The sequence below is a fragment of the Crotalus tigris genome, unplaced genomic scaffold, assembly GCF_016545835.1.
Source record: "Crotalus tigris isolate CLP2741 ecotype Arizona unplaced genomic scaffold, ASM1654583v1 scf7180000024370.6872682, whole genome shotgun sequence".
NCBI lineage: Eukaryota > Metazoa > Chordata > Lepidosauria > Squamata > Viperidae > Crotalus > Crotalus tigris.
In genome coordinates, this window is record NW_024100540.1 from 3,369,955 (window position 1) to 3,390,269 (window position 20,315).

A 20,315-nucleotide genomic window follows, 5' to 3' on the forward strand; every position below is an offset into this window, starting at 1 on the left:
TTTGCATCTTTGTAACATCAGCATATTTCAGTTTAAGCTGGCTTTCATGAACACTTCCACAATAGTATTGTTTTTAGAATCTGCAGTGATATATCACAAACCAATTCACGGTGCATATGGCCCTCAAAAGCCATTCCAGGCTAAATTCTGCCATGCCACGAGTCAGGAAAGCAAGAAGTTACGATTCAGGCACATATTGGTTGCAAGAACCTTGGAGATCATCTTTTCAAATGGGGTCATTAACCTCTGCTTAGGTGATTTATTCTCCAACATTCAAACGTTCCAAAGAGATAGACAATAAGCAATAACTAGGGTGTCTGCAGTTGTTCCTTCAGCTGTATAATCTTTTCTATTTCCTAGCCTCATGCCTGTCTCCCCTTTCTCCATGTACTCATCTTAGCTGTCCAAGTGAGTCATTGTGTGAGTTTTGTATCCAGTTACCTATCAAAGATCCAGGGAGGGTAGTACCAAGTTCCTTGCTAAAACCCTTAACTATAGTAAAAGTAACAACACAGAAAAACACAGTATAGAATTAAAAAAAGAGAGATAAACTGACTTAATTTTTGTAGGATTTTTTTAAAAAAAAGATAAATCTAAATACAGCATGAAGTCCTTTTGAGGCTGGGCTTCCTAGCCTCTTTCTCTCCCTTATTTCATTTCTTCACCCTATACTGGAACACAGTGTTAATGCCCCAAGCTTTGTTAGACAATTACTACCAGCTTTATGCAAGTGGTAATTAGCGTACCAGTGGTAGAATGTTTTGGTTACTATACACTGGATTTCGTATATTATCACTGCCTATTTTTCACATTGTAATTTTCAGTATCTGAGTTTTCGGGAGGATGAATTTCCTTAAAAATATTATTTTCCTTCTGAAATTATTTTCATTTTTCTTTATGATATATGTGGTGTGCATATTACATGTACGTATATGTATGTGCACAGATACACAGAAGTAAATGCACACTTGCCACTCAGATTAGGTAAAGTTAATTTTATTTTTTATATATAATTGTTGATTTAAGATATTATAGAACTACTTTACTCTATACCATATATCCAAAACATATTGGGAAATTTTTAAACCTTCTGTAGTCTGGTTCTTGGCACATGGATTAATTTTACCTAATGTGCAGTTACTTGTCATGAGTTAAAATGTGTTTCTCAAAGGAATGCTCTTGGAAAATAATATCATTTTCCCTTTTACTCAATCTGCAGTATTTTAGTGCTGGGAAAAATGCAATTTCTTTACAAGATAATGCCATCATTGTGATTGGAAGTGCTAGGCTTCATAGAGTGACAGATTCCACTGACACCTATAATTTTATGTTATATTAAAGCAAGGCTTTCCCCCCCCCCCCAATGATCAGCAGACTAGAGAGAATTCACTTCTCCGAACTCTATAAGAGAATATTCTTCGAAGGGATTAAAGACAAGGAGTGTTCAAGCTACTTCCATGCATTTAGCCAGTGCATACATTTAAGAGGATGGTAGTGTCAATTCATTCCGTAGCCAATTTTTACAATTTTCAAACTCCATTCATTCAACACAATTTCTGAACCTAGACTCTCCCTATAAATATGGCCAAAAGAAAAACCATGTTGTGATTTCATGTAAGATAGTCTTTTCAAATATTACACATAAAAATGGGAGTTAATGGGATCAGGCTTCTTACCTCACATACCTCAATCTCCTTGAGCTGAATTTGGTGGAAAGCTATCTAGACGGTGACCCATCTAGGTAGGTGTGATCAAACTCTATTGCATATTAGGAGGAAGCTGCTTGAAGCAGCTAATTGCCCTCTATCAACACAAGGGTACAGTCCTTCCTTATATCCAATTAAATTTTAATCTGGTACCCTCTATCCCCACCTTTCCTATAACTTGATGCTAGGAGGCAATCAGCTGTGGAGTTACCTGCCATTCCTACAATAGAAACTCTAACTCTCAACTTACTGGATATAAACGAGGAGAGGCCATGTGAGCATTTTGTATGGATATATCTTGGTTACAAATCTGCAGTTCCATGAACAGACAGCCCTGTCCACTTTTCCTCCTAACAATGAGCAACAACAGCAATCAGGTGATCCCTTTCCCCAGCTCTCCTTTAATTTACCTCACCACTCCATTCTGAAATTCTTCAGTGGCTTGATAATAAATGGTTATGGCCACCCGTGCATCTGTATCAAATGTGAACTCCACGTTGTACTGGACTTTCGCTTTGCTGACTTCTTCACCTGGACTCTTCACTTCCTCTGTGCATCTAACAGAGCAGAAGACAGTAATCATAAGTTTTGTACAAATGCTGGCGATCCAACTTTTTAAGGAGCGATTTGGGGACTTCTGGGAGTAGACATCCCAATAAATCTGGAAGGTGCCAGGTTGGAAGTTGCTATGGTATGATTTTGCATGTTAGAATGCGGTATTACAGGCTAATTCTGCTGACTGCCGACTGCCAGCTGTTTGGCCATCTCACTGGCTCAAGGTTGACTCAGCCTTCCATCCTTCTGAGGTCGGTAAAATGAGGACCCAGATTGTTGGAAGCAATATGCTGACTCCGTAAACCACTTAGAGACGGCTGTAAAGCACTCTGAAGCGGTATATAAGTCTAAGTGCTATTGCCATTGTCAACAATTGCCTCTGGTTTCTTAGAAATTCTAGACCAGCATTTTTTCAACTATGTTCCTTGGAACCCTAGGGTTCCATGAGTACTTGATGAGGTTCCGTGAGAGACTGAAGTTCATTCAAATCTAGCCAATTTTCCCTAACTAGAGCTAAAGGTTCCATGTCGTGAAATAGTCTTAACCCTGGCTCTAGACTAGGGGCCCCCAACCCCTAGTCCATGGACCAGTACCGCACCGCGCCATGCCAGCAACCGGTCCACACAAAGAAGCAAAGCACCATCCGCGGTATGCAGGCAGCACACAAACCCACGCGCTCTCCAGTCCACGGAAAAACCTCTCTCCACAGAACTGGTCCCTGGTGCCCAAAAGGTTGGGGACCTCTGTTCTAGACCATAACCATAAGAAAAAGTATCACTTTTTCTTGTACTATTTCACTATCTTCATTGGGACAGAATAACGGGTTCTTAAATCCAGGATTGGCACAGGTTTTGGGTGACTGTGGCAAGAGTTTCTGTACCCGAAGCTTTTGTAGGGATTTCCCCCAATAAATATAACAGAATTTCTCCATTTTTTTTAATTACAGAAGAAATGTAACCGAGGTGGCGCAGCAGTTAGAGTGCAGTACTGCAGGCCACTTTAGCTGACTGTGTTCAGCAGCTCAGCGGTTCAAATCTCACCGGCTCAAGGTTGACTCAGCCTTCCATCCTTCCGGGGTAGGTAAAATGAGGACCCAGATTGTTGGGGGCAATGTAAAATATATATATACATTGCTTACTGGTGTACACCGCTTAGAGAGTGCTTGCATTTAAAGCGGTATATAAGTCTCATAAAATAAAATAAATAAAATAATAAATGTCTAGTGGTAGGTAAAGAGGCTGTTCTCCGACAGTGAGCTCATAAATCAGCAGCAGAGCATATTATTTTGTATGCAGAAAGTACAGGGAGTTCAAGGTTCAGCATCTCCTGGTAGACCTAAGAAGCTTCCTAATAAACACTGAAAAGAGCTTGGTGGGCCTGTGATTGTTGCAAATATAAGGAGGCCTTTAATATTCCTATGTGCTGTTTCCATACTTCTGTGTTAAAATCACAATATTGAGATTTGGCAGGAAAATGTGTTGTTATTGCTTATTATTATTATTTTTATAAATAATTCAAGGTGGCAAACATACCTAGTACTCTTTCCTCCTCTTTTCCCCACAACTACAATCTTGTCAGATGGATTGGGCTGAGAGAGAATGATTGGCCCAAAGTCACGCAGCCAGCTTTCATGCCCCTTGGCCTTCTAGCAAAGTATGCATCCCTCTTCCATTTTTTTCAATATTTCTTCTCAATAAATAATCCAAATATCTGTATGATATATTTCTTATATACATTATTAATCTGCTATTTGTCAGTATGAGAGAATACCAGCATTACCTATTATTACCTATTTATCTGCCAGGAGTTTTCAAAATTTCCCTTTCTCCTCTTTAGGACAACAATATATGATCTCCTCCCATGCTGGGCTCTACTATGATTAGGGTAGGTGGGAGTGAGGAACATCAACACATTAGTCATTTTCCATAAAGATTGAACTACCTTCAGCCAGACTTTTCATGTTGCCACCAATGATTATAAGGGAACGGAATAAGACTGTAAGGACTTAACCAATTCTGCAAAAGCATTCAAGTCCCAGGTTATTACAGGGAAAGCAGAGTTTTTGTCCAGAATCACTGACTCTGAGTATGAGAACAGAAGAGATAACGGATAAGAATATGAGACCAGAAAGCCAGTCCATTGGCATAATAAAATTCTTCCAGGTCGTTGCCGAGAAAGTGACAATTGAAGATTATCCACCTTGATTTAATGAAAACTGACATTGCTGAATTGCAGGATGAAAACAACAAGTACCAACTAAGGCCTTGCTTGCATGTTTTACATCTTTACCTATTGTTTGGATTCTCTGGAGACAAACGCAGACTTGTTACCTTTACAAAAACAGAGAAAACCCAAAGGAGTACACGGCAGTGTATTTACAGAGAAACATTATAAATGGCTTCCCTTGCAAGGATGCCTGTTTTAAGCCACACTTAATTTCTGAACACACTTGCTTGTAGAACCATATGCAAGTTCTAGATTGGGGGGGGAAGGTGGTAGAGAGCAGTTAGCGATAAAATTCAAGGCTTATTAACTTGGTAAAAAATATACTGAGACCTGTTCATAATTGCTGTTATGCCATCGAATCCAACAATTCGGTTCTCAGGACTGAATAAAGGGGCATCGGCCACTAAGGAAGTTCTCCCCTTCTCCACACAGATCTAAACTGTTAGCACTGATTCCCCTCTTATCCCAGCCTACCAACAAAAATAAATTTAACTTTATTTAAATCCTATTGTCACCTGTAGTTATCCTGAAAGCCAGACAGGGAAGATAAAGAACAAAAAGAGACAAGAAACTAATCAAATCATCTTACACAACATTTGCAGAAATTCTTCCCCAGAATTGTTCACACTTAATCTCCGTGTTAATCTTGAGGAGCTGCACACGGATACGCCCTGCTGCACAAGAGCGGATGGACTGTTTCCAACAGGCAACATCTGTACATAATCATTGTTCGGAGCTAATTCTCACTTTATCTTTTGAAGTCAAGTTCAAAAAAAAAATACCACCCAGCTTTCAAGAGTCCTAAAGCACATGACACTGTCAATTAGCAGCTGGCCTATGAGACTGAATAGCTAGACCTCCCAATTAAAGGAATCCATAAAGATGGGGATTTCTGGTCATTGATTTTCATGTCTGATGAGAGCTAGGAAGTGTCAACATTTAAATCACAAATACAATCAGAAGGGGACAAGAACTGGTTCACATAAACATGTGTCAGAGGGAAGCTTGCCTCTTCTGATATATTTGTGTTTTACACAACTGATGTCACTGCATCTAAAAGCTGCAAATATGTTGTTGTTGCATTACAAGTAAAAAAATTACTATATTTGTAGAGTAATACACAATACCAAGGATGAAAGAATTCTTGAAAGTATTGGAGGAAATAAGGGCACACTTGGAATACTTCGTCCAGTTCTGGTCACAACAATACAAAAAAAAAAAAAAAAAAACAAAGAGTGCAGAAAACAGCAACAAAGATGACAAGAGGGTCTGGGGTTTAAATCATACAACTAACATCTAAGGGAATTAAGTATGCTTAGCCTAACAAAGAGAAGGCCTTGATAGTCATTTAGTTGAAGGGTTGTAACAGAGAAGAGGGGATTGATTTATTCTCCAAAACACCCAAGGACAGGACAAGGAGCAATGGGTGGAAGCTAATCAGAGGGAGATCCAACCTGGAACTCCCTCTGGACAGTGAGAACAATTAGCGAATGAAACAGCTTGTATCACAGAGTTATAGATGCTCCATCACTGGAGGTTTTCAAAAAAGATTGGACAACTATTTGTCCAGAATGATATAAAGTCTCGTGCCTTGGGCAGGGGATTGGACTAGAAGACCTCCAAAGTCCCTTCCAGCCCTATGATTTTATGGTTATTGTCTTAACCCAAATTTGGAAAATAAAAATAGCCCCAAGTCATCTAAATAGAGGAGCAGCACTGTTCCAGAGAAACAGCTAAAACAGCTGGGCTTTTCAACCAGTGGTACGGGTACCACCTGTGGTACATTGGCACCAGGCAGGTGGTATGCGATCATCCTAGAAAAGTGGTAGCGGGGAAGGGGAATGCGCTGAACTGATGGCAGCACTGCACAAGCCTGAGCAAGAGATGGCTGGAGCTGCAGGGCTGTCAGGGCTTAGCGGAAGCGCCAGGATCAGCACCAGACTCCAGCTGGAGCTCGGCACTGATCCTGGTGCTTCTGCTGAGCCCTGAAGAAGTACCAATCAGCTGGAAAGCAGCACTGATCCTGGAGCTTCTGCTGAGCCCAGAAGAAGCGCCGATTAGCTGGAAAGCAGACTGATCCTAGTGCTTCTGCTGAGCCCTGAAGAAATGCCAATCAGCTGGAAAGCAGCACTGATCCTGGTGCTTCTGCTGAGCCCTGAAGAAATGCCAATCAGCTGGAAAGCAGCACTGATCCTGGAGCTTCTGCTGAGCCCTGAAAAAATGCCAATCAGCTGGAAAGCAGCACTGATCCTGGAGCTTCTGCTGAAGAAATGCCAATCAGCTGGAAAGCAGCACTGATCCTGGTGCTTCTGCTGAGCCCAGAAGAAGCACCGATCAGCTGGAATTTGCAGCATCTCCAGGTGATTTACATTCAAATGCTTGGCAATTGATTCATATTTATGATGGTCACAGTGCCCCAGGGTTATGTAAAGTGACCAAAACCTACTGCAACCACCCAGCAGATGGGGGGAATAAAAACCAAACACCCCCCTGCTGCCAATCCTCAACAGAAATGCTCACAACAATGAAAACATTGGACAGGAGGAAGAGTGCTACCGGATGGACCGGCAGGTGTCTTGCTTGGCTGAGGCTTGGGGGGCACTTTTTTCAGTGCCATTGTAACTTTGAACAGTCACTAAGCAAACTGTTGTAAGTCGAGGACTACCTATACTTTATCACTTTTTTCCTTTTTGGGGGGGTCATCAAGTTTTTGACACCTTGCTAGGTGACTGGTGGTACTCGGATATTGCCATATTCTAAAAGAGGTACAATGGGTGAAAAAGTTGAAAAGCACCATCCATGCTATTGTACTAGACAAGGGAATTTGGTCCAGCAATGTATTTACATTTATACATATATCAAAGTTTCCAGTTAATTAGGCCAAGAAATTTTTGCCAATTTATGTTCTGCTTTTCCTGTAAAAGGTCCCAGGTCATTTCCTTGTGATTCTACCCACAGAGGCTATAGAAAGCTGAGTTGGGAAGATAAAATCCTCGCAAAGCCAATCTTGACCTGGATTAGCTTTTCCAACTTGGGCCTTTGAGAAGTGTTGAGATGATAATTCTTTGAATTCCCAGCTAGCACAAGCAAGATAGCTTGGAATTATGGGATTTACATCTGGAAAAAAACAAGGTTGAGAAAGGCTGGACTGGAAAGTAGCAAATCTGTAGTTACCACATCCCACCCCTGTCTGGTCTAACTTTGTATTCTCTTCTATAGCTCCTAGGCAAGCCCACTCAAGCAAACAAGTTCCCTTCAAAAAGCCTTAAGCCACAGGAAGTCCCATTCACTAAGTCATTTTAATGCTAGGCAGTCTTCTTTGTTGGGGTATTTTTTCCTGCTTTGATTGAGTTAAAGGTTCAAAGTGCAGAACAAATCCCTGTTCTGAAATCACCGACTTACTTGACTAAACGCAGTGTGTCTTTGCGGATGTTGATCAGGCTCCTCAAAGTTTTCACTGGCTCCTGGGGAGGAGGTGCTGCATATGGAAACTAAACAGAACACAAGAGGAAATACAAGGTTTAGATGTTGGACTGTAAGTCAGACTATGAGATTTGAACTGTAGCGAATAAATTAATCTTCATGCATAAGCAATACAGGTAGTCCTCAACTTACAACAGTTTGTTTAGAAATTGTTTGACGTTACAATGGCACTGAAAAAAATGACTTATGATCATTTTTGACCCTTATGATCATTGCAGCATCTCTATGGTCATGTGATCAAAATTCAGATCAGCTTGATAACTCATATTTATGACAGTGTCCCGGGGTCACGTGATCACTTTTTGCATGATGCAACCGGCCCATGGGCCTGCAGTTTGACACCCCTGGTATAGGGGCTTCTGCTTGAGCAGGGGTTGGACTAGAAGACCTCCAAGGTTCCTTCCAGCTCTATTCTGATTCACACAACATAGCATAGCAAACCTGTACACAATACTTTATTGCAGCACACATCTCTTCCAGCAATAAGCTATTGCTCTGGGTCAATTCCACCCTTCTAGGACTTCGCAAGGTGATGTTGCCACATAAATATATTTCCAGTACCCAGTCCTCTGTACTCAGAATAACAGTATAACAGAGTTGGAAGAGACCTTCCAAATGAACTGTTCTTTGAAGTACTCTTTCTTGGATGCCTTTTCTCCCACCTCTTTTGACTTATTCTCAACAAAACAAAGATGATATAATATTGTGAAGGGTGCTGAAGTAACAGCCCTTCTTTTGCAACTATATGAAACATTCTGACTTGAAATTCAGATCCGTAATAGAAATGCACTATATAAGGTAAGGCCAAACTTTTACACACACCTTCTTGTTGCTTGGGTGTGTATGTACATATCTGTCCATATGCATTTACCTCCATGAATACACTCATCATCTCCCAATCTAAAGATCTTAAAGCACAGATTTACCACTAGCTTCTCCCTGGATCATACCCAGCATCCAAAGCTTTTGATGTGACTCTCAGAGATTTCCAAAAGGTGCGACTAAATTTTAATTTTTTAAATATTTCTGAATAGGATAATTATAAAAGTTAAGCCTGGGTTGAAATATAATTAAATTTAATCACAAGTAAATGTAAACTGAATGGAATTCCTGTACTGGCCCCATCACCTTTTTATGGTTCATCTCAGCATCCAAAGGCCAAGAGTGACCCCAAGCTTTACAGAATTGTGCTCTTCCTATTCTAGGAAGCATCTCCCAGTGCAGTATTTTCTCTGGTTGTGGCTAAGGATCCTGGAGCAAGGGCTGAGAGTGTGCACAATGACTTGCACTTTTAGTTCCAGTTGCGATTGCTGGATACATCAGGCCCTTCTTAGAGGAGAAAGCCCACAAAGGAAGAGAAGCAGAAGAGATTTACTTCCACTAATAAAGCTAGAACACAGTAGAGTCAAGGAAGTCAAGACGGTGGTCACTCTGTAGAGATTTAGGAGGAGTCAAGATAAAATGAAGGCAGGATTAAGGGCAAATTAAGGGCAAAGGTTCAAACCTATTTTAACATCAAAATAATTATCAGCAGCAGATCAGCTACTAAAGTAAGGAAGCATTTATTTCTCTGGAAGCCCAAGACTCTAAAAAGTATGTCTTTCAAGGTGGAATGGTAAAAACAAACAGGAAACTTATTTTTAGATGAGACTATCATTTTCTTCATATTCTCTGTGACTTTGCAGGCATACATTTTGGGGCACATTAAAGTAGCCTTGGGAATCTCCATCCCTATTTATGGGCACGTATATACCTATCCAGGATGCTTCCACTACAGTCTGTAACTGAGAGTAATGCAAACCAGATCTGTACCTAGATGCAATACATTGTGAAGAGAAAGAGCAAGTTGCCCGCAATCCCTTTATGTTCTTATATTCCCTCCACCAACCCCTTGACAATTGCTCTTATAATAGTCTAAAGTGCCCAGAAGAGTGAGAGAGAGTATTTTTAGCTTGCTGATCCAGCAAATGTTAATTTAGATCAGTATCTGGCAGTGCATCCTGTGATGATTCTTTGCTGGCTGTCTCAGAACTCCCTATTTAACCAGCTGTATCCAGAGGCAAAAAAGAAAGTCATTTCTACTTAGTACTGGTCACTTGCAGTATACCGGTAGTGTAACAAAAAACAGAGATTTTTTTTTTCCAGATATACACTTTGCTTGGAAGGAAAGGAAGCAAGCAAGTCTTTGTGCAAACCAAACAGAATCCAGGCTAAGGAGTCAGATGGGTGTGGTGACTTTAGTCATTCATAAGAGTGGCCAAAACCCGATTTTTTCAACTGAATTTACTAAAACCCACACTAAGTCAAAATTAAGAACATCTGCCTTTTATCCATCGCCTTTTCTTACCATGTTTGTGGTTTGCTCTGTTCTCTCCTTTCTGCAGCACATCAGAAAAGAACACTTGCTCGTGAAACCTTAAGGTGGGTTGCAAGGTGATCCCGCCCCTCAGTACCATCCCACTCTATCTTTCAGGTGAGTTTAGGCAAGCTTATATAAGTTTTATTACTCCATCTTCTGGAATGTAAGTTTATTTTTAGTTTTTATTTTCTATTGCTTTATTATTAGGATTATTCTTTTTATTATATAAGTTACATATAACTTATAGAATACACATATATGTATAATATAATAATTGTATAATATGTAACAATAACATAATACACATAATAATACACAGTATAATTATTACTGCATTTTATCATATACATTATAAACCGCTTAGATTCCAATGGGGTTGAAGTGGTTTATAAATGCCTTAATTTAGTATTTAGTAGAATAAATGTATTCTTTTAGAAAGTTACAATCTAATAAGGATCTAATAAGCCCAGTTCTACAAGACTGGGAAGAAAAAGGCCACACAAATCCAGAAGTCACCTGATGGCAGCAACAAGTTAAGTGTTTTTTTTGTACCCCACTGTCACCTATAGTGGCCATTCTGCATTTCTGCAATTCAGATATGGTAGCCTTAAGGAAGTCCCTCCAGAAATACAGGAGCGTCTTTTCTGCAATCACATTTTACATTTAGAACACAGCGAGATTTTTTAAACATAGTGAAAACTTGATCTGCATTTTCCAAGTATTGCAGTTACTCAACAGGCAGAGAAAAATCTCAAACTTGTAAAATGGGACTACTAATTCAGAACTGGACTTCTCCTTGAGTCACACAGTCTTATTAAACTCTAACTGGCATTCTCACCTATAGCTTTGTTAAGTTACCATCACTTATCTTACATGAGCAAGAAGCTGAATATTACTGTCAGCTTGCCAGCAAACTACTCTGGCATTTACCAATTCATAAGAAGGTTAGGGTGTAGTCAAACTGACTTCTTTGATTAGAGAAAGGAACAATATCCACATTTATTGATGACTGGAAACCTCTTATAGACTTTTTCTGTAAAAATAAAAACAATGAACTTGTGATTTATGGCTTTGATGATAGGATGATTATATAGAAAAAGATATGCAACTTTGAAGAGAGAGGTTAAAATATAATTATATTTATAACTGCTGTGAAGAATATCAGAAGCCTTATCTTTATATTTTTTTTTTTTTTACTTTTTTCTACTTTTTTTCTTATTCCACTTTTAGCTTTTTCTTTTTTCTCTCTTCACTTTCTCCATTCTATTTTAGTGGGTATTGGTTTTTATTGCTCTTAAAACTTTCGAGAACAATTGTTTCAGAAAAGAAATAATTGCTACCCCATATGTCAAGTGTTTTAGTGCCTCCAAGTGGTAACATACGGAAAGACTTTAACCCAACACCCAGAAGGTAATCAGTATAATTACTAAACTAGGACAAGATTATCTAACAGCTGCTTTCATTTCTGAAGTATAACTACAACCGTTATTATACTGGGTCTGATGGTACATATTAACAAATCTATTGCAGAATCTGCGTATTATTTTTGATATCAGGCTTTATGGTACAGAGCAGCAGCAAAAGTAAGTAGGAAGTTTAAAGTGATTACAATCTGCCTTTGCAGTCAAATTATTTCTGTAGGATTACATCACAGATACTGCAATAGATCCATTAATATATGCCACCAGACCAACCTCTGCATCTGAAAAATATAAAAGCCCTCCTCCAGGTGTATTTAAAAGACAATCTAACCAGGATATGATCCAACCGCAAATGTAGAAGGGTTTTAGAGAGTCGAGTGATTCATCCATTTGTGTTTATCCCTTGAACAGTTCAGGTTTCTTAAATTCGCTAAGTGCAGTTGTTGCAAAATATACATTTTGTTCCATGGACATAGTTTAGACTTCATCCAAATCTAAAAACTGCAAGGTTCATTTCCCCCCAAGTTGCTGATTTCCCTTTGCAAGTTTGACAAATAGATGTATACCTGCTTTGTATAACTGTAATTTTGAAAATAAATGCTGTGATTATTCACAACTAAGTAGCTATGCTAAAAAGAGCCTTTAAAAGATCATTGCAAATCTCACTCCCTGCTTCTGTCCAACCAGACCAAAAGTGAAAAGAAAGAGAAAGGGTGTAAAAAATAACTTACATGCTACAACTTCGAAGCCAGACCCACAGTAGTAGTTATAACACAAATTAAAGAGACAGACACTGCCAAAGTGCAGAACCCATCTTAGAATGCAACAATAATTGTGCAGGTAACTACTGTTAGTTGGCGCAAGACTTAAGAATACTGTGAAAAAGCATCTATGACAAGGTCTTCAAACTTGGCCCTTTTATGACTTGTGGCCTTCAATTCCCAGAGTTCCTCAGCCAGGCACGCTGGCTGAGGAATTCTGGGAGTTGAAGTCCATAAGTCATAAAAGAGCCAAGTTTGAAGACCCCTGATCTATAAGAACTGATTCCAATTAAAATCAAGCAAGAGATACACAATTTCACTAAAGCTAATGGAGACACATTTGTACCAAACCTTGCAGAAAGAATATGCCTTTAAACCCAAGATTCAAGACTTTTAATCTTCCCAATTTTCTTTCCTGGGTGATCTATACTATAAATCCTCATACCAAAAATAATAGCAATGTAATAATTGTTCACATGTTCCAAGCTTCTTTTATTGGAGTTTGACACACTCCTTTCAGTTTCTTCCAATTTCACAAGGCACACGCTCTGTAACTCTTCACAATTATATTGTATCCCAATGAGGATGGGAAATGGACAGCACCGAGTATACACTGGGATGATGCAAAAGTAATTCTGGAAGCTCACATGAATTTTGGGATAGAGAGCAAAATGCCCATTGGGACAGAGTCACCGTGGGGTTTTTCTCTGAACATTCATTCTTGGTTGGTACCTTTTGTTAGTTACTTGTGCTTTAAAGAAACGGCTCTCACTTTATGGCAAGTAACAACAACATAATCCCTGCAACCCACATAAATGGCTTCTGTAACATCCCCAAATAAGAATAAGAGAATAACACTGCTGGAAAGGACCTTGGAAGTCTTCTAGTCCAACCCCCCCCCCCTCAAGCTGGAGATTCTATACCATTAAAAAAACCAAAAACCTTGAATCTCAAATGATTTCAGCGTTTCAAGCATGAAGATAAAATGTTGGGGAGGCTGACCACTTAATTGATTTATAAACTATTTTAGGGTGCCTACCACCTGAAAAGAGTACTGCTCCCCACTTTAAACTTTCCTGCTCAGAAAAATGTTAAAGTTGCTTCCATGTAAGGCTCTGTAATAAAGCTGAAGTACCTCTTTTCTGAGTACATACAACACTTAATATAGAAGTACATTATCAGGTGATACTGTTCCCAAATTATCTTCTTTAATGTTTTTTTCAGAAATAAGCCCCTACTTAAAAATTCCTTGTAAATTTAATTAAAAGCTTTTCCCTTAGAGCTTCTGTTTCCATCCATTCCCATTCATGCAGCAATAGCATTATGCACAAACTGTCTGTTTTAATTATTGCAAACCAGGCTAATAGTACCAAGTGATTTTTTAAAAATAAAAAATATTATTGAGCATGACTCAGTGATTAGCAGTGCTTAGCAAAAATAGAGAACCCTTAAGAGACTTACAACTGTTACTGATTTGGTTTGTATTTGATAAGGGCGAGTCATATGTGATTGAAGTGACACTGCCCTGGAACAAGAATTAAGAGATCTTAAACTATAGTTTTCCTGAAAAAGTAGGTTCCTCATCCTTGCAGGTACTCCAATAGAGATAGTCATCCCCTGAAGGTGCTTTAATTTTATTTTTCACACAGCAGGAACTTGGACTCAATGGTACAAGTAATACCAAATGAAATTGTTATCTACGAAATTGTATATTGTGTTCCAAATCAAAGCAGACCAAAACTCTATTCTAATTTCCTAGGAACTATACTGTTAGTAACCTGTCCCTACTTTGGCAGATCATAAGACAACCACGAGAAACCATTTTACACTTGGGGAACTTTTTACACTTTGGGGAACTCATCAAATTTGCAGACGACACCAACTTGGCAGGAATAGCCAACACTCCATAAGACAGGCTTAAGATACAGAAGGATCTGGACAGACTTGAACATTGGGCACTAACTAACAAAATGAAATTCAATGGTGAAAAAAACAAGGTTCTACATTTAGGCAAGAAAAACCAAATGCACAAGTACAGCATAGGTGGCACCATGCTCAATAGTAGTAACTGTGAGAGGGACCTCGGAGTCCTAGTAGACAATCACCTAAATATGAGCCAGCAGTGTGCTGCAGCTGCCAAAAAGGCCAACACAGTGCTAGGCTGCATTAACAGAGGGATAGAATCAAGATCACGTGAAGTATTAATACCACTCTTCAATGCCTTGGTAAGGCCACACTTGGAATACTGCATCCAGTTTTGGTCACCACGATGTAAAAAAGATGTTGAGACTCTAGAAAGAGTACAAAGAAGAGCAACAAAGATGATTAGGGGACTGGAGGCTAAAACATATACGGAACAGGTGCTAGAATTGGGTATGTCTAGTTTAACGAAGAGAAGAACAAGGGGGGACATGATAGCAGTATTCCAATATCTCAGGGGCTGCTATAAAGAAGAGGGAGTCAAGCTATTCTCCAAAGCATCTGAGGGAAAGACAAGCAATGGATGGAAACTATAAGGAGAGAAGCAACCTAGAACTAAGGAGAAACTTCCTGACAGTTAAAACAATTAACCAGTGGGACAACCTGCCTCCAGAAGCGGTGAATGCGCCAACACTGGAAGTTTTTAAGAAGAGACTGGACAGCCATTTGTCCGAAATGGTGTAGGGTTTCCTGCCTGATCATGGGGTTGGACTAGATGACCTCCAAGGTCCCTTCCAACTTTACTACTGTTATTACCACAGAATGATACTGATCTTCAAATACTTCTTCAAATACTACTCAAAAGCATTTTGACAGCAAGGGCAAAAGGGGGTTTATTACAATTCTACCAAAATGCACATAACTATGACCAAAATATTTCAATACTAGAGTGCAGATTTTGATGCTGTAGTCTGTAATACCAGGTTGGATGGAGAAGATTTGGAAAGGCATCTTCAAGATGCTTGTTCTAAGTAAAAAAAGAAAGTCAAACCTTACAAAGATTACATTAAGTTGCACCAAAGTCATTCTTACTGAGATCCAGTTTAAGTCATTAAGAAATCAGAAATAATTCAAGAAACAAAGCTAATAAGTTAAATTCTGATTCACATAAGATAAATTATACATAAAACCCCAACATTTCAGCAGCCCTTTCCCAAACTGGACCTTTCTAGAAGTTTTGATTGCCAATCCCATGGGCTCATGACCAATGGTCAAAAACTATTTAGCTTGTAAAACAAAATATCTGAAGGAATGAGTGTGGGAGAACTGATCTATAACAAAAAACATATAGGTTTCTTTTCTTTCTTCTCTTTGTATCCCCTTTCATACTTTTCTTCCTTTTTTTCACTTCTGATCACTTTTTTCTTTAATCGTATGTTATATTATTTCATGTTCAACTGTTATCTTGAAATAATTTAATAAAATATTTTTTAAAAGTTCTTCAGCGCTGTGCTAAACTGTAACATGCTTGATTTTGACTCAGAGCAACGTTTGAATTCAGCTCTTATAGGCCATGTATGACTCTAACCAATTGTTTTTGTTGTTCAGTCGCTAAGCCCTGTCCAACTCTTCACGACCCCATGGACCATAGCACACTGGATTCCCTTGTCCTCCACTGTCTCCCTGAGTTTGTTCCAATTAACTGATTCTAGTTTATTTCAAAAATTATGGTTAAGCCAACTATGGCTTAGCATAATAAGGCAACCATTAGTTGCTATTAAATACTCTGCTACTGATTAAACATTTACTTCTGAACCACTTTTTTTTCAGTTTAAATTCAAATCTTAGTTCAAATGTTGCTTTGGCTCATAAAAGCGGCAGAATCCTTTTGAAAAATAGAACAGGGCTGCTGATATGTTGCAATGCTATGCTGTTTTCTTGGTTCTGGGATTTTTCAAAAAAAAAAAAAGTACCGATACAAACAGAAGAGAGGCGCTCTGAATAAGAATGGGATAGCTACAGCTACGGCTACAGCTACAGCTTGAGAGAAGGGAAGACAGTACTTGGTTATTCCTTATTGGTCCCAAAGGCTCCATTATGCCCTTCAGAAACTGCTGCACTTTTTCTAATACTCATAAAAAAAGACAAATTAGCAGGTATCTTGTCTAGATCAGCAAATAAAAGGAATTAGCCCACCTCCCTACGGGAACTGAACTCAGATAAAGATATGGTCTCTCTCAATGGATAAGAAATACACACAGGCCACATATTGTGGGACCGGCCAAGTATCGCAGAAAGATAAAATTAAGCTGTATTTCAGAGAAGCTATATGGTTCCTTTCCTCCTCTTGCCTAAATGCGTTTCCACATGTCTTTGAATGGAGTACATCTATTCTGGTTTCCTGTAAATTAAGCTAAATGAAATAACAAAGAAATAAACCAGGATACATTCAGAAATAATATTCATTTCACTGATTTATATTTATATCCTGCCACAGTCCTAACAGCCTCTAGGCAGGAAATAATATCAAAAATAAACTTATCTGGTACATCCAACGCACAATTCACTAAACTCCTGGGAAAATGCTATTTTGACCTGTTTTGAAATGCCTGTAAGGTAGGGGACTTAAATATCTCTGGAGTAAACTTTTCTATGAACAGGGACTGCCAATGAGAATGGCTATCACCTGGCTAAAATGCCATGGGACTTATGAGGAGAATAGATCCATAACTTTCTAAAAGACAGAAATAGATGGGAAGGCTCTTTTGAATTGTCATTAGTTTGCATTTCTTTGTGTAGAGTTGCTATTATGGTTCCACCATTCCTTCTCCCCAGAGCATCAACATTTGATGACCTTGACTTGCTGACAAGAAGCAAAATTCATTTCTCTATATCTCAATTTCCTCACCCCATGCAGAAGAAAATAAATTACATCTTCATGCCCTTATTTCACTTTGTGTGGATTTATTTAGCTGTGCTGAATGAATGACTAAATAATCAGCAATAAAGAGTTTGGGTTAGAAAGTATGTTGGGTGGGTGCCTGCCTGTGTTCCTTCGAGTCAGTATTGATTCCTGGTGGCTGCCTGCACTTGTCTTGACAAGATTTGCCAAATGGCTTTCCATTGTCTCCTTCCTAAGGCTGACAGAGGCTGGGCCTAAGATCACCCAGCTGACTTCATACTTAAGGCAGGGCTAGAACTCACAGTCTCTCAGTTTTTAGCCAGGTACCTTAACTCCTACACCAAGTGGATCTCTTAACACAGGAAACCAGTCTAGCAAAATGCTAGCTACAACTGAACAACATCTATAGATATAGAGGTAGCATTCCTTCAAATGCCAGAGGGGCAAAGCCAAGATCATGGAAAGTTGCTGTCTTCCTATCCTGCTTTAGGCTGGCCTTTTCACTGTGTGAAAATGGTTTCCAGATTAGATAGATATGCTCAGGTGATGATCCAACATGGATTCTACTCTTACAGCTCCACCATTTCCTAACAAACTGTCCAGTTGACAAAAATCAAGCATCATTTAGCACTATAAAAGTTTTTAAAAAAGAAACAAGCACATTTACAATTTTAACACAGCTAGTGTTGGGCATTCAGGCCTGGAGAGAAACTTTTCAAATATTTCCCTAAGTTGTAATTAAATGAATCACTCCATGTTCAAGAACTGAGGCCACATAGAGGGGGCTGTTTCTTCACAAGCGAATGAACTTCAAACACCTTTCTTGAAGGAAATGCCCAATTACAGAATAAATAGGAGACCCTCAGAATATAAACAAGCAATGATCTTTAGGCAGGAAACCAGAATCCAATCTCCCTCTGTCTCTTTGATGTTTAAAGAAGAAGTGATTGCTCTCTTGACTAAAAACCAACGTGTGTGGTGCTTCTGTGGCCCTTGTCCTGATATATAAAAATGAATCTTCTGTATTCTGCTGGATACTGCACATTCAATGTGCCAGAATCTTAAAAGGAAAATGGGAAAAAGAAATATGAATAAAAGCACACAGCATGGCAAAAGAACAAAGAATGCTCTGATGTTTGCCAGCTTTATTTCTTAATACTTGCTTATTAACATTTATCCCAATACAGAGACAGCAGCATAAAAGATAATTTCCATTTCCCAGGATGAAGAGTGTCTTAGTTAAAAAAAAAAAAAAGCAGTTCTTTTCTGAACATGGGTTGAAGAGATCCAGAGAGCTTCTGGGAGAAGTGCTCCAAGATCACTAGCTTTCCAGCCTAGAGTTCATCTATTCCAGGCATTATTAATTCGTTATTTTATTTGGGCAACTCCACAGCCTCAGACAAGTAGAAGGGAATGTTTTATAGCTCTCAAGCACTGACTTTTCCCCCCCACATTTTCCATACTAATATAATAAGACTGGTGGAGACAGCTTGATTAATAAAGAGGAAAAGATGTAGAAGCAAATTATGCAGACAGCAGCAGAACGTGATAGCCATCAAGAAGTAACTTGAAGTAAGTCTAGCTGCACCAAGTAAGCTGGAACGATTATTTTAGTCTTTGGCTAATCAAAACCAGGTATTATCTGCTCTCAACATAAAAATGTTTATGCAGTATGAAGGTGTAAGAAATCTTGAAAAACAAATATACACATGTTTATGGTGTACCCTTGCTTGATTATTTTTATTAATTTACATGAAAATCACTTTCAGGATGAATACGGAAAATATATTATTTTCTTGCTTTTACTCTGGAGATATGTCCAACAAATATCTTCTTTCACTGAATACAGGTGCATTTACAGGTAGTCCTCTACTTACAACAGTTTGTTTAGTGACCGAAGTTACAACTGCACTGAAAAAAGTGACTTATGACTTCTTTACACTTATGACCATTGCAGCATCGCCATGGTCACATGATCAAAATTCAGACACATGGAAACTGGTTCATATTTATGACGGTTGCAGTGCCTTAGGGTCATTGTGATCCCCTTTTGTGATCTTCTGACAAGCAAAGTCAATGGGAAAGCCAGATTCACTTAACAACCATGTTACTAACTTAACAACTGCAGTGATTCACTTAACAACTCTGGCAGGAAAGGCCATAAAATGGGGCAAAACTCACTAAACTATTGTCTCACTTAGCAACAGAAATTTTAGGCTTAATTGTGGTCATAAGTTGAAGGCTACCTGTATTAACTCTCTTCAGCTTGTTGATTTTTCATTATAAGTATTTTCCAACAAGCTACAAGTCAGTGACAGCAATAGCATTTAGACTTATATACCTGGATCCTCATTTTATTGACCTCGGAAAGATGGAAGGCTGAGTCATTCTTGAGCCCCATCAGGATTGAACTCCAGGCCTGCAGTACTGCATTCTAACCACCAGGGGTCACCTGTACAGTAGTCTATTGGTCTGTGCTGATCCACTGCAACCTTTCCATGTTTAGTGCCAGTTATCTGGCCAGACCAGAGACATATTCACCATCTCAGCCCCTGCCTCCCCATGGTCAACACCATTTAGCTGCTTCAGGACAATGAATCCTTGTTTCACTAAAGTAGTAATACACAGAATAACAGGAGTATTAGAATTCAAAAACCTGGCCATTGTGAGCAAATGTGTCACAATCATCAACTCTAAATCCACATGTCTATGCTAAGTGAAACTGTGTTTTTGCACAAACCACCTTCAAAGGAAAGCTGAAATATCACAATGTATGGGGCTTCAGGGGTTGGAGACCGTCTTGTCTGCAGCTCTTTAGAAGAACTCTTTAATAGTAATCTTTTTCTATTATGTTCTTGAGCAGCAGGTGTGTGCTAAGAATTATTATCAAGGCTTGGGTTGATAAAGTCACCCAAGTGGTAAAGAAATAGTTAAATTTTTGCAACAAAAAATAGTTGAAAAAGAATAATGAGAAGGATGATA

At 38.9% G+C, this 20,315-nt stretch overlaps 1 protein-coding gene across 3 annotated transcripts in view; it reads right to left on the reverse strand.

Annotated features, from left to right (window-relative positions):
- Positions 1–20,315, reverse strand: part of RNF157 (ring finger protein 157) — a 93,092-nt gene that overhangs the window by 28,798 nt on the left and 43,979 nt on the right. For all 3 annotated transcript variants that reach the window (XM_039327999.1, XM_039328003.1, XM_039328002.1), the window contains exons 3-4: positions 7,890–7,978; positions 2,117–2,263 (exon numbers count right to left, since the gene is read on the reverse strand). In XM_039327999.1, the coding sequence (XP_039183933.1) occupies positions 2,117–2,263; positions 7,890–7,978 (236 nt within the window). The remainder of the gene's footprint in view (positions 1–2,116; positions 2,264–7,889; positions 7,979–20,315) is intronic.